Here is a 12,764-nt window from a genome sequence, read left to right as displayed (position 1 = left end):
CAAAGAGAGTTGGGTTGCAATTTTGATGGATTATTTATGAAATTCTAAAATGTGTAGCACCTGTATCAGGCAGGTAAGTAGTCACTTGCTACCTGGTTCTTTTCGTACAGGCTGTCAAGTGTCCCACATCTGACTTGCATGGATACATGCAAACAGTCTGGCCAATTTTTTTTGAGGGGGGGAGTGCGGTCTAGTAACTTTTGCAGTCTAATCTGCAAGATTTGCCTATGTATGTGAAGGATTAACTTTCCTAGGAAGAATGTGTGAGGCTTAGAGCCCAATCCTGTCCAATTTTCCAGTGCCAGTGGGGTGTGCACTGAATCCTGTGGTGGGGAGGCAGTCCCAGAGGCCTCCTCAAGGTATGGGAACATTTGTTCCCTTACCTCAATGCTGCATTGCATTTGCACTGGTGCTGGAAAGTTGGATAGGATTGGGCCCTTAGTCCTGCTTAGTATTTATATTTACTAGTATTAATAAATAGTATTTCCCTGCAACTCAAGGCTAAAGAGTGAGGCTGAGCAGTTGCATTTAATTTGTTTGTGCTTTCTACCCCTTTTCCTTTTATTGGAGTACTGGATACATTATAAAAAGTTTTTTTTTTTAAGTAGTGGATAGCTGTTTGCACACCATGACCCTGTGCTGTTAGGTTGCTGAACACTTAAAAAAAGAAGTCCAGGGAGACAAAATTGAGCAGGTGCTAACAGGCAGTGAATTAGTAAAACAAAGAATTTGACCCTTTGGTCCCCCTTTTCAGGAGCGCATTCGGAACCACAAGTACCGAAGCCTGAATGATCTGGAGAAGGATGTCATGCTCCTGTGTCAGAATGCGCAAACATTCAACCTTGAAGGCTCTCTGGTAAGGCTCTTCTCAGGGTTGTCCAGTATAAAGCTAGGGGTAGCATGTACTCAACGCTGTGATGGATGTCTCTCTGGATCTAGGGTAGAACTGTGAAAATCTGAAGGCATATATTCTCTCTCTCATCTGTATCTTTACAACAAATGATCTCTGTGCCACCTGTCTTTGAGACAACTTGAATGACACTTTTTATGGAGGTGCTCCAGAATAAGCGTAGCAAGTTTTGGAAGTGCTCGGAGATCTTGTTTGCTATGGGGACTTCTTGGTTTTAAAGAATTATCTGGAGAGGTGTTTCATGTAGTGCATCTGTCCACAGAGGAACTTTCTCTGTCCTTTGTATAACCAGACATTAAAAGCTCATCCAGGAAAACTGGGTTATCTGACACCAAGAAAGCACTTAAAATGATCTGTTGCACTTGCCAGTCATGCCTACAGAGATGGTGTAGCATAGTAGTTTTCTATGATCAATCAGGATGTCACCAGGTTCAGTCTTGTCTCAGCAATGAACTCACTTGGTAACCCTAAGCAAGCCACACTTGCTCAGCCTTGGCTCCTGGACATCACCAATACAGGGGAAATAATATTGATCTTAATTATGGGATTGTTGCAATATTAGAAGTGTTTGGAATATTCCCAATACTATTATTAACCTTACATAGATGTCAAACGAAAAGTAACTAAGGCAGAACGGGGGTGGGGAATAGAACTATAGATGTGCAGAACTCTTGAACCTAATTTCGGTTTCCATCTCCCTTTGTGGCCACAGATTTACGAGGACTCAATTGTGCTGCAATCTGTCTTCACCAGTGTGAGGCAGAAAATTGAAAAAGAGGAAGATAGTGAAGGTGAGGAAAGTGAAGAGGAAGAAGAAGGAGAAGAGGAAGGATCTGAATCAGAGTGTAAGTTGTTTTCCTCTGGTGTTGTGTGCCTGTGCACAAAAGGAGATTATAGAACTTTGATATGTTGATAGGAGAAAATGTCTGGGGGTGGGAACCAGAGCACCAGCAAGTAAGCACTTGACTGAGCTGTGGTCTCAAGTCATGGCTGCAAAGGAGGTGAGCCCAAGGCACATGGGAATCTCATTTTGCCACAGCTTGCACTGTCCTTGATCTCAGTATATGCAGAAGACAATTTCTCCTCAAGGAAGATAATAGCATGAAAATTCTTGTGATGGTTTCTCAGAGCTGAACAGCTTTTAGCTATATTGCTGCTTGTCCAACAAGGTAGTGAAGCTCAAAGGTGACAAATGGTAAAGCAAATTAAGCTGTCTGAGAAACAAACCATTGGTAAACTTGTGGGTGATATTACTGTATGTGAGCGCATGTGCAGTGATGTAGCTAGCGGGGGGAGCAGGCTGCCCAAGGTGCCACTCTCGGGGGGGGGGTGTGAGGTGACACCACTAGTGACAAAAATTGCGCGTTTCAGGAATAATACCTGAATACCTTCAGGTATTCATGTTGTATACCGTTCAGTACATAATTTACAGTGGAATGCAATGAAACAAACCAGAGTGAAATATCTCAGTTCTTTCAAAAGTTATGACAAAAAAATACAACTGTCTTATGTAATGAAAAGTAGAATTTCTTAACTCAAAATGGACCAATGAGACTGATTGTTCAAAGGGTCAGTGAGATGTTATTATGACACAGAATGGAACCAGTAAGGCCACTAGTGACCAAAATTGTGATTTTTAGGAATGGTACCATCTTGTTGTATTTTTATCTGTCATTTAATGCAGAATGTAATGAAACAAACCCCATTGAAATATGTGTTTTATCCAAAGTTATAGCCAAATAACCAAAGAAGAAAAATGCAACTGACTTATATAACAAAGTGGATTTCCTTAATTTACAAGTGACCAATGAGTCTGTGCATTCTGAGAGCTAACAAGGTGTTATTATGACACAGCATGGAACCAATAAGATGTTGTTATGAGTCAGCTCCCTTTTCCATGTATCAGAGCTAATACTCAATTCAGTTGTGTGTCATCAAGTTGGCCACTTTTTTTTTGTTGTTGCTTACTGATTGGTTGGGTGACCTATACTGTTCTAAAGCAAAGTAAATAAATAAAGTTAATGGAAGTGACACCATGAGTTACCAGACCGAGTGACACCAACTCTAGTGATGCCACTGGTGAGAAGTTTGGGTGGTGTTGGTCACTGGCTCAGTGAATTCTAAACATCCATGGTGGACTATAGTCTATCAGTGGTTATTAGCCATGTTGGCTACATTGAACCTCCAGATGCAGGGGAAGTATGTTAGTGAGTACTACATGCAGGGGAGCAATAGCAAGGGAGGACACTGATGTCCATTGCTTGTGCAATATTCACTGCATTTATTTTCTGGCCATTATTATTATTATTATTCATTTCACGTCATGACTCTTACTATCTCTCAGCCTCACCTGCTTCACAGGGTTGTTGTGAGGACAAAAAGGGGGAGGAACCATGCACACCACCCTGAGTTCCTTAGAGGAAGGGTGTATAAAAGTGTGAAAAAGTAGCATAACAATTAAATAATTTTGTCATATGGGGGTGTCAAAAATTTATGTGTCCCAGATGTCAAATGACCTAGCTATGCCACTGTGTGTGTGACTACCATGTCCCAATGATGAAATGTACAGACACTTGTTTTTACACTTTTGCGACAGTTAAGACTGATCCATTTTGCTGTACAAGGAGAGAATAGGAATGTTGTCTCAGGCGAGGTATTCACTCTCAGAATTGTGTGTTTCGCTTCAGCTCGTTCTGTCAAAGTGAAGATTAAGCTGGGCAGGAAGGAGAAAGCACAAGACCGGATGAAGGGTCGCAGGCGCACGAGCCGTGGGTCCCGGGCAAAGCCTGTAGTTAGTGATGATGATAGTGAAGAAGAACAAGAAGAGGTAACTACAAAATTTCAGTTGCTACCAGTTGTCCTTTAGCATCTCCTCCTGGGACCAATCTTTGCAAGGAAAGAAAAATGGAGTCCTTTTATTAGGCAGAAAGAAAATTTGGGTCCCATTTCTTAGTACAACTCTTTTTCCACTTGGCGCATAGCGTTGTGGATAAAGTGTGGTTCTACAACCAGATGTCCATAAAGCTCACTGGGTGACTTGGGCCAAATGGTAATTTAAAAAGTGTTTTTCTTTCTTAGGATCGCTCAGGAAGTGGCACAGAAGATGACTAAGTGACATTCCATGGCGCAGACCTCAAGATTTGGTCTTTCCAAAGCAGAGATGCTGTATTCCTTTAGCCGCAACGGGTAGCAAGAAACGTAGTGTTGGACGTGGGTAAACTGTATAAAATTCTTCCATATTTATACTGCAGTGAAGATGTAGGACTTGTTTGTGTCTTGCCTTGTCCTCACATCAGTAGCATTTGTAACAGCATTAACTGTTTTAAAAAGAATTATGAATTGGGGAACACTTGATATATATATTTTTTTCTTTTTATGGCAGTACTATTTTCAGTTGCAGTATTGAATCACTGTAGTTTTAACCTGTGGGTGCATGTGTGTAGCAGTCCACTCCCTAGTACTGTATTTTACGAAACAGGTTGAACGGCCAGCTGCCCACCAGGTGAGGAGAAGGTGGCAGTGGCAACTGTGTCGGTGTCACTGGATTTTAAACAGTAATAAATTAAGGAAAAAAACAGTTCCTCATTTTGCAGTGTGTGTGTTTGTTTGGTTTCTTTCTCACAGTACTTTCATTTGCCCTTCTTCCTTCAGTTGAACGAGCACCTCAACTCTCCTGCCTGGTTTCCGGTTCCTTGTCGTGATTGCACCAGAATTGTCTGCTCTAAGACAATCTTCCAACATTCATTTGTTAGTTTACAAACTCTTCTAAATCTCTACTACTGTTGGTTTTTGTTTTGTTTTCTGCTTCTGTGAATCCAGTGTTTGTGGGAGATGGTCAGCTAGATGGCATGCTACAGCAGAGGTATTGAGGCCCAGCTTAAAATTGTGCTCCAGCTACCAGCCCACCAGTGTTCTTCCTTTAGCAAAGTGTAGCCTGGAATGTGTATAGATGCAGTGTGTTGAACTGAACTCCTCTGGTGCCTTTGTGGCACTTCCGGGAAAGAGCAGGAGAGCCTGTGGTCTAGAAAGCTGCCTGCTGCATGCCCCCCCCCCCCCCACGGTTTGCTATACTGAGCAAATCCCCTCCAAGTCCCAGGAGCCTGCATCTATACTGGCCGCATGTTAGATTGGCATGCATGCCTATATTTTGTTAATTTGGTATGGGACCTTGTTCTAAAGATTAGCCTTTTCAAGTTCTGATTTAAAATAACTCCCATCTGCTGCTGGTATCCAAGCATTTCAGATGTGTGGAAAAGGTTTTGGGGAATTTAAGTTTTTAAGCTCACATACCAATCTTGATCACCTGAACTGCTGCTATTTAAATAAAGTAAAAAAATACAGCAAGGCCTCTCTGAAATAGATCTCTTTTCTGGAGTGGGAGGATGTTATCTCTTGCTATCTGCAAATCTAAGCACCCCCAAGCTGCTTCATTTAGCTTTATCTTCTCCCCCCCTTTTTTTTTCTGCAAGTCCCTTTTTTCTGTTCCTCTCCTGCTAGAGAGGAGAGGGAAAAGACTGCTTGGCTGGCTTTCTCTCTTTCTTCCCTCCCACCTTAAGAAAGGAAGCCTATGCTCAGTTTCCATAATTCTGTGGTGGAGGCTGCCCATAGGCCCGGTTTCTCACTCCCAGCTTTTTGCAGCAAGACCCTGGGATAACGTTGTTGGATGACTCCATCTTTCCTAATAGGCATTGGAGATTATAGTACAGTACTTCTTTACCAGGCAGTGTTTGTTTAGTGCTTGAGATGAGAGGGCAAAATAGTGTTACCATTTCTGGGGTGTTTCACAGATATTGGGTGGCATACCCCAACGCATTGCTTCCAAATGTTTTCAGCCTTCAAAGAAGCAGTTTCAAGTGTAGCACAATCTGTCCAACCCTCAGAAGGCACAAGTTGTCACATATAGCATGAGTGACAGTAAGCTGTCTTATTGGGGCTTTTTTGTTTTTGGGAGGAGAGGGTTATGCATGGTATTTCTTTTAAACTAGGTCTCATAAGTAGGGAAAAAAGACAGATGGCAACATGAGCAGCACTGTTCCTTAAGGCTCACAGTATCATTTGAGCCTGAGGTAGGCAGGATGGAGAGCCAACTGGTTCTTCTGCCCATAGCTGACTGGCTGGGATGTATAGCAGGTTTCCATTGAATACGCTGGTATCTTACACACTACCATTTCACAGATAACAAACAAGTTTTATTTGATGCAAAGAACTACTTTAAAATCAGTGTAGTCATCTTGGTCTCAAATGAAATAGGAAGTGTGGTAACACAGGATTTGAGGCAAGGTAAAGTTGTCACACTTCCTTGGTTCAGTGCTGCCCTTTCCCCCACATCACACAGCCCCCCCCACCCCGGATACTTACATAGCTACATGAAGCCTTGCCATGAGAGGTTTCCCAGAAGTGCTGCTTAAGTGTGCTCTGGGAGCCTCCCAAGGCTTTCAGAACGGTCCCGAATGCCACACGGGGCTTCACCTGCCTTCAGAACAGCTCTGGAGGGCAGGTGGAGGAAGCATGGTGGGCACAGTGGTGCTGCCCCCACAGGGTCCACAGCCGTACCTTTTACCACCACCACCCCCCACTATATGGGAAGGCCATACCTTCCCATATAGTTTTCCAAACCAGATTTATACAGAAGAAAACAGGTACACAATTTATTACTACAGCAAACAGGTTTCCATAGTGCAGGTTTTTTCTCCACCCATGACAAACAACCCTGGCACAGTGCTATCATTTAACAAGAGGACAATTTCTAAAAGCATAAGGCTTTTACCGTTTCCAACTTCAATGGGACTTCTGAGTAGACATGCATAGGATTGTACAATCTCCTAATACGTATTTATATATTGCTTTCCAATAAGTTCAAAGTGATTTCCAGACAAATTTAAAGGTTCATAATGTAAAAAGATGAACACCACAACCATCCACTAGAAAAGACACTGGGCTGGGGTGAAGAGGAACAGTTACTCTGCCCCTGCTACATAGAAGAGGAGCACCACTTGAAAAGGTGCCTTTTTGCCCAGTTAGCAGGGCATGCAGGAAGACAGGCACAAGATCACAGGCCATTTTCTGGACAGTATCCCATACTCTCACAGTATTCTGCATTGTCACAGTCTGTATATTTCTGTACCAAGGAATGGAAGGCCTTCCAGATGGCTGAATCACGGCAGCATATAGCACCACCCCCACGGTGTTCTTCTGCTTGATTACGGTTCATGTCCCCAACACAGGCCCAACCAGGATCATTCTCTGTTCCCACACACCATTTGGAATGGTCCACCATGGAAGCGAAGGTGATGCCTGGATCTTGGAAGGCCAGCTTTTCCATGTTGTAGATTCTGAAGGGTCCAGAGCAGTTGGAAGGCAGGATTCCTGAAGATCTGAGCCAGAACTGAACTAAAAGATCACTGGAGAGAGCCTGGGCCAACCAACCAGAGTATAGATCTGGTAGGGAAATAGTTGCACACATACACATAGAATATGTGATAAGGATTTCCTATCCAACCCATATTTTAAACCTGGTGAACTCCCATCATCTTCCTTTTCAAATCATTTCACTTACCATCATGGAAGAAGCTAAACTTTGCAAAACTGATAAATTCCTTTCCTCCAAGTGATGTAAGGGCCACACTGGAGTTCCAAGGTTCCTCTTTGATATGCTGTCCCTCTGACGCATTCAACAAGGCAGCCAGGTCATCAGCAAAGGTACCTTCCACACGATAATCGTAAACTTCGGGGTCAGTGAAGAGCAGCTGATGCCCTGGGGCAGAAAGCCATAGCATAGAAAATCTGATCTGCTGGCTGAGTGGACTCCAGCCTTCTACCTGGAATGACATTCTCCCTGGCTGACAGATCTACTGCAACCCTTACATAGCTCCTGGCAAAATGGCAAGGAGCCATTAAAATACCTCTTAAAACAGAGAGCAAAAGCTGCAAGGATTGCTCAGGTTCTGCCACCTAGGGAAGGCCTCAATTTCAACTGAAAAGTCACCCTCAGTTGCTTTACCTAAGAGTATGCTCTTCCTGTCTAGGGGGGTGAACTTGCATAAAGCAGCATCAGAACAATATGCAAGGAGGTTCAGCTTGCCCATCCTCCTTCCAGAAAGAACCAGTGTGGTACATATATACAATTCTCTAAGGATGAATAAGTGTAGCACTGGCTTCCTACATCACAACACAAACCAGGGGGAACAGCAATCTGTTGACTCCTGCCAAATCTACAGGAGACCTCATTTTGTCCAGAAAAGTTAACCAAGGAATAGATAAAAGAATTGCTGCCAAAGTCAGGCTGTGGTAACTCTGCCCCTTATCCTTTTCTGGCCCCAACCCTGACAAGTGGCAAAAGGTAGTCCCTGGCCCTTGTGGAATGACTGCATCCTATTCTAGGCCTATACAGACCATAAGGTAGCCAGAATTGATATGGATCCTTCAAATTCTACATTCCAGCTTCCCTTGCCTTGTGCTACAATTTCACAAATCTAGGAGTAATTTAAAATATATTCCCTGGGGAAAGAGACCTGCCTTTTTCTCCTTACTCTGTGCTGATATTATATAAAACTACTGCTATACTATATATAGCAACTATAAAATACTGCTATTCTTGGAATTGTTGAGTTGGAAGGGACCAACAAGGTTATCTTCCAGGAATCACATAGAAATCTTAAGGGTGCAGAGTACTCTGGAGCAGTCTTCTAGGTCTTCCTCCACCTACCAATCTCTTTGAATTGGCTGTAGGGGTAAGTGACGCATAGGAAGGTCTGCCCATTGGGAAGCCCACTCTCAGGCCAGTCATACTCCTTCTCAGCCAGACTAGGGGGAAAGTGAGGAGTGCTGTGAAGCATCCAGAATCCTTGGGTTCTATCCAGAAGGATGACTCCTACAGAAAACAAAACAAAAAGCAGATTGCAGAAATAGAAACACACTAGTGGTATAATGCCAGGCTCAATGGAGGCAGATGTGCCTCCAATGAGCCTACTAAACCATGTTATAGCATGTGAATGAGCATGATATAGCATGTGAATACTATATACTAAAGCAGATATAGCATGTGAATGAGCATGACCATGGGTGGTAATGAAGACCCTCAGTCATCTTCAGGCTAAGGCACTATTGCTATGCTCATTTGGTAGTCAGAAAATTACCTTTAGTGTGACCTTTTTCACTGGAGGAACGGTCATCTGGGGGCTGGTCGTTGTACAGAACATAGGCCATTTCTTTCTGGACAAAAGCAAAACAAAGTGATGGTTAGAGAATTATTCTAGATTAGCCTCATTCCTGACACATCCCAATTTTGCATTCTTTTCCTTTCCCACATATCCAGGCTACCCAAGTTACCTTTTTCTCCTCTAGCTTCTTGTCTGGAACAAGAAGCCCCCCACCCATTGAGACCCAACTCAGGGACAGCAAGCAGGTTAGTGCCGGAACACTGCAAGGGATCCTCTGGCACACATCTTAGATCACAACCTCAATAAACCGTACTGCACCTTGGGGTGGCTTTGCCACACTTCATGCACACAAGGACACAACCACATCCCAGTGCACCACAACATTTTCCTGCTAGCTATCCCACCGCTGCCCCAAACTTATGATACTGTTCAGACTAGTTTGCTGCTCCTTTCCTCAGGCTCACCTGCCTCCCTACTGCCTCTGTGTACAGCTGCTGCACAGTGCGGCCCACAGCTCCCTCTGTATCGTTCATCAGGCTCCTGCCTTGCACCCATCCCTGTGTGTGCTCATCTAGGTACATGTACCGCATGCCCCCTTCTGTGGGGCTATGATGGGGTTTGGGCAGCTTGTAAACAATAAACCTGTTGAAGACAAAAGAACTCTACAAGTATTCAAGAAACCCAAGCTCTTTCCACATTACAAAACTTGAATGATATAGCAACTGGTCCTCATTTTTCCACTGAAAGCATGGTCTGATGCAACACAAACATTAGCAAAAACAGGTGAGAGATTAGAAAGGTATCAGGCAGGTAGAAATGCTGATGCTGACAGCAGAAGCTGAGAACATCACTAGATTTCCATGATGGGCACATAACAGTTTTATGCTTGACCCCAGAAAAAGTGGACATGGGGTGATTTGTACTGCAGGATGCCTGGTTGCACTGTACAAGCCACCCAGAATTCATGGCTGAAAAACAGTTTCTAGCTCTCAGGGTTGTAGAGAAGATGTTCAAAATGCATTGATAATTTGGGTGAAGATCAGATCAAAAGAGCAGACCAAACTATACATTACGTGGAATGAATAATTAAGAGATTTGCCTAAATCTGGCATTGTCTTTTTTTTTTTTTCTAAAGCAACCAAGGGAGCACCAATCCAGATTAGGATTGCAGTGTGCAGGTAAACCAGGGAAAGGAAGAGGCTGCAAATGAATCCTTGTAGCAATTTCCCACCAGAAATTCCAGCTGCTTCAAAGTAGCAAGGAGAGAGCAAAACCTAAGAAGGCTGAGGAGAGGAAAGCATTGGGTGTCCTGCACTTACCAGTCCACAGGCTTCCCAGAGTCATCATAGCAGGAAATGTCCCCATGGATAGCGGTGACGGTCACAGACAGGAGGAAAATGGATAACATGATGCCGTTATCACAAGTCCCTGCAAGGATCACAGAACAGGCAATGGCTGGGATAAGAAACAAAAGGGCTATCTGCATCCTCAGAACTATCCAAGCCTCCGCCTCTGAATGTCTAGCTTTCATATTGAAAAAAGTATAGTTTTTTTACTTACCCAACTGTGCTTCAAGAGCTGGGAGGGGGGATGTTGGCTGTTAATCCCTTGCTGACAGTCATTTTCTTCCAAAATCCCCTATTCTGTATCCTTCTGCCTGTTTATGTTTCACCTCCCTCTTAGTATCAGCTGCTAAGGTAGTAGGGTTTTTTTAAAACATTCATTGGTGGCAGAGGCTCTACCATCTTGTAGCAACAAGTCTATGCGCTTGTGCAGAACGCCTCTGGTTCACCAAGGAACTAGGACTGTCATGCCCACCTCCTGCAACACCTCCGCTTAGGGCTAACAAAGACGGCACACCTGTTGGCTGAACCAGCAAAATATGGATCTAGAGCAGCGATTTTCAACCAGTGTGTTGCGGCACATTGCAGTGTCGCAAATGAGCCACAGGGGTGCCCCGGGACCCACTCCGGGTGGGGAGTGGTAGTCATTTAACATTGGGGAATGTGAGCCCCACCAGCAGCAGCATAGTGAGCCCTGTCAATAGTAAAAAAAACCAATGGTGTGACAGTTGACAATTTCAGCGTCTTGTCAGTGTGCCATGCGATGAAAAAGGTTGTAAGCCACTGATCTAGAGCAGCCTCATGACATTAGGTCAAGGAGAAATTTGGTCCCTGACATAAAGAGGCACTTTTCACTCCTGTCCACGCACCCACCCACCCAGCCACCCACCCTCTCTGTCCATCGCTCTCTTTGAGGGCAGAAGAGTCATGAAGAGCAGGGACACGTGGTGGGTGGAGAGGAAGGTGAGGCAGTGCCTCCCCACTGGAGTCCTTTGAAAAGCACCGCGGCTGTGAGGCACCCAAGTACCTGCAACCCACGCGCAGGACAAGCAGGGAGTACAGTGCACAGAGTGCATGGGTTGTGGGTGCTTGGGCACCTCACACGGCGCTGGCGCTTTCTCCCCACTCTGGTGGGGAGGCTCTGCCTCAGCTTCCTCCCCACCCACCACACGTCCCCTGAAGAGGGGCTCAGTCTAGCAGCTGAGGCTGGAGACCCGTTCGCACAGCCCCCCCTCCATGCTCCTCTTCCTCCTTCCCCGCCGCTTTTCCCTTGCCAGCTGGACGCTCTCTTCACTCCCGGTTGCCCGCTGCCACTTGCAAGGGAGGCAGCAGCGTCTCTGCCTCCCCATTATTCCGCCTTCCCCCCAGCGGCTCTGCAACGCCTTACCCACCTCTCCAGAGCATCCAGCGCCGACGCCGCCCGGGTGGCGACAGGGACGGGCGAGAGCGGCCTCGCCCTCACGCTCACTTCCCCAAAGGCCCGCGGGCGGCAGGCATCACGTGCACTTGGTCCCTCCCTGCCTCCTCTCGCCCTGGGCGCCCTCCCGCTGCTGGCAGGGCAGGTCTGCTGGCGCTGCCTCTGCGCTTGGCATGCGCCGTGCCCGGCGGGGTCGCCACAGCCAAGCACAGCATGCCGCCGTTTAGCGCAGGCTCGTTTTGGAGGCAACCCCTCCCCCACGAAGAGGAGGAGACGGAAGCCCTGAACCTGCAGAGCAAACTTGGAGACCTCTCCTTGCTTGGGTTTCTTTCTTAGTCTGCTTCTCAAACTCTTTTGTGCCCACCCCCAAAGTCACAGATCAATCATGCCTTTGTTAGAACTAACCAGAAGGACATAAAAACACGTAACACCAACACCATAACAGTTTCTGCATTTTCCTCCTTAGGAAAAAATGAAATCTCAGAAAAAATAGAAAGGTTTTAAGAACACCTTCAGGATAATTAACACTTGGATATTTCAGAAAGCCTCTGGCACTGAATAAGTTTTTAAACTGTTTTGGTTTGTATTTGGGTTTGCCGCTGCTTAATTTGAGGTTGCTTGGGTTGTTTTACAGCCAATTCTTTTTATTTTTTTATCATTTATAACTATCTGGTTAGACTAGAGCTGTTCCACCTGTGCTTAATGACCTCCAAAGATGAAGAGTCTACCCCCTTTCCAAGGCAAACTAGACTGTTCCACTTCCAAACAGTTCTTGCCACCAGAAAAGTTCTTCCAACATCTCATTGAAATCTCCTTTCAAGTTTAAACCCATTTGTTTAGGTCCTACCTTCTGGAGTAACTAAGAACAAATCTGTTCCATCTTCCAAATGACAGCCCCTCAGATAGTTATCATGTCCCCTATTAACTATCTCTTC

At 45.1% G+C, this 12,764-nt stretch overlaps 2 protein-coding genes across 13 annotated transcripts in view; one reads left to right on the top strand and one right to left on the bottom strand.

The window, feature by feature from the left end:
* SMARCA4 (SWI/SNF related, matrix associated, actin dependent regulator of chromatin, subfamily a, member 4) overlaps positions 1-4,473 on the top strand; it is a 91,162-nt gene extending 86,689 nt beyond the window's left edge. For all 10 annotated transcript variants that reach the window (XM_066618242.1, XM_066618241.1, XM_066618240.1 and 7 more), the window contains 4 exons: positions 755-856; positions 1,623-1,755; positions 3,598-3,737; positions 3,989-4,473. In XM_066618242.1, coding sequence (XP_066474339.1) covers positions 755-856; positions 1,623-1,755; positions 3,598-3,737; positions 3,989-4,021 — 408 coding nt within the window. In that variant the 3' untranslated portion in view covers positions 4,022-4,473. The remainder of the gene's footprint in view (positions 1-754; positions 857-1,622; positions 1,756-3,597; positions 3,738-3,988) is intronic.
* Positions 4,474-6,230: 1,757 nt separating this feature from the next.
* On the bottom strand, positions 6,231-12,061 carry DNASE2 (deoxyribonuclease 2, lysosomal). Of its 3 annotated transcripts, none has more exons than XM_066616231.1 (7): positions 11,804-12,061; positions 10,389-10,497; positions 9,534-9,711; positions 9,046-9,121; positions 8,616-8,780; positions 7,467-7,664; positions 6,231-7,348 (listed from the first exon to the last, which is right to left on the bottom strand). In XM_066616231.1, the coding sequence occupies exons 1-7, from the start codon at positions 11,814-11,816 to the stop codon at positions 6,960-6,962; spliced, it is 1,128 nt and encodes a 375-aa protein (XP_066472328.1). In that variant the 5' UTR covers positions 11,817-12,061; the 3' UTR covers positions 6,231-6,959. The 3 variants fall into 3 exon arrangements, with proteins under 3 accessions (XP_066472328.1, XP_066472329.1, XP_066472327.1); XM_066616232.1 differs by lacking the exon at positions 11,804-12,061 and adding an exon at positions 10,630-11,230; XM_066616230.1 differs by lacking the exon at positions 11,804-12,061 and having other exon boundaries at positions 10,389-11,230.
* Between the last annotated feature and the right edge of the window lie 703 nt (positions 12,062-12,764).

The sequence above is a fragment of the Tiliqua scincoides genome, chromosome 2, assembly GCF_035046505.1.
Source record: "Tiliqua scincoides isolate rTilSci1 chromosome 2, rTilSci1.hap2, whole genome shotgun sequence".
Taxonomy (NCBI): domain Eukaryota; kingdom Metazoa; phylum Chordata; class Lepidosauria; order Squamata; family Scincidae; genus Tiliqua; species Tiliqua scincoides.
Note: the sequence above shows the minus strand (reverse complement) of the source record. Positions and strands in the feature narration are given on the sequence as shown.

What these genes read in the sequence shown, in the direction of transcription:
- DNASE2 (XM_066616230.1), bottom strand. Translation starts at nt 10,600, where the DNA reads ATGAAAGCTAGACATTCAGAGGCGGAGGCTTGGATAGTTCTGAGGATG. An exon ending in CAGAGGCAGTAGGGAGGCAG is followed by an intron (nt 9,122 to 9,533) that starts GTGAGCCTGAGG and finishes GCTTTTGTCCAG; the next exon opens with AAAGAAATGGCCTATGTTCT. An exon ending in CAGCCAATTCAAAGAGATTG is followed by an intron (nt 7,665 to 8,615) that starts GTAGGTGGAGGA and finishes TTTCTGCCCCAG; the next exon opens with GGCATCAGCTGCTCTTCACT.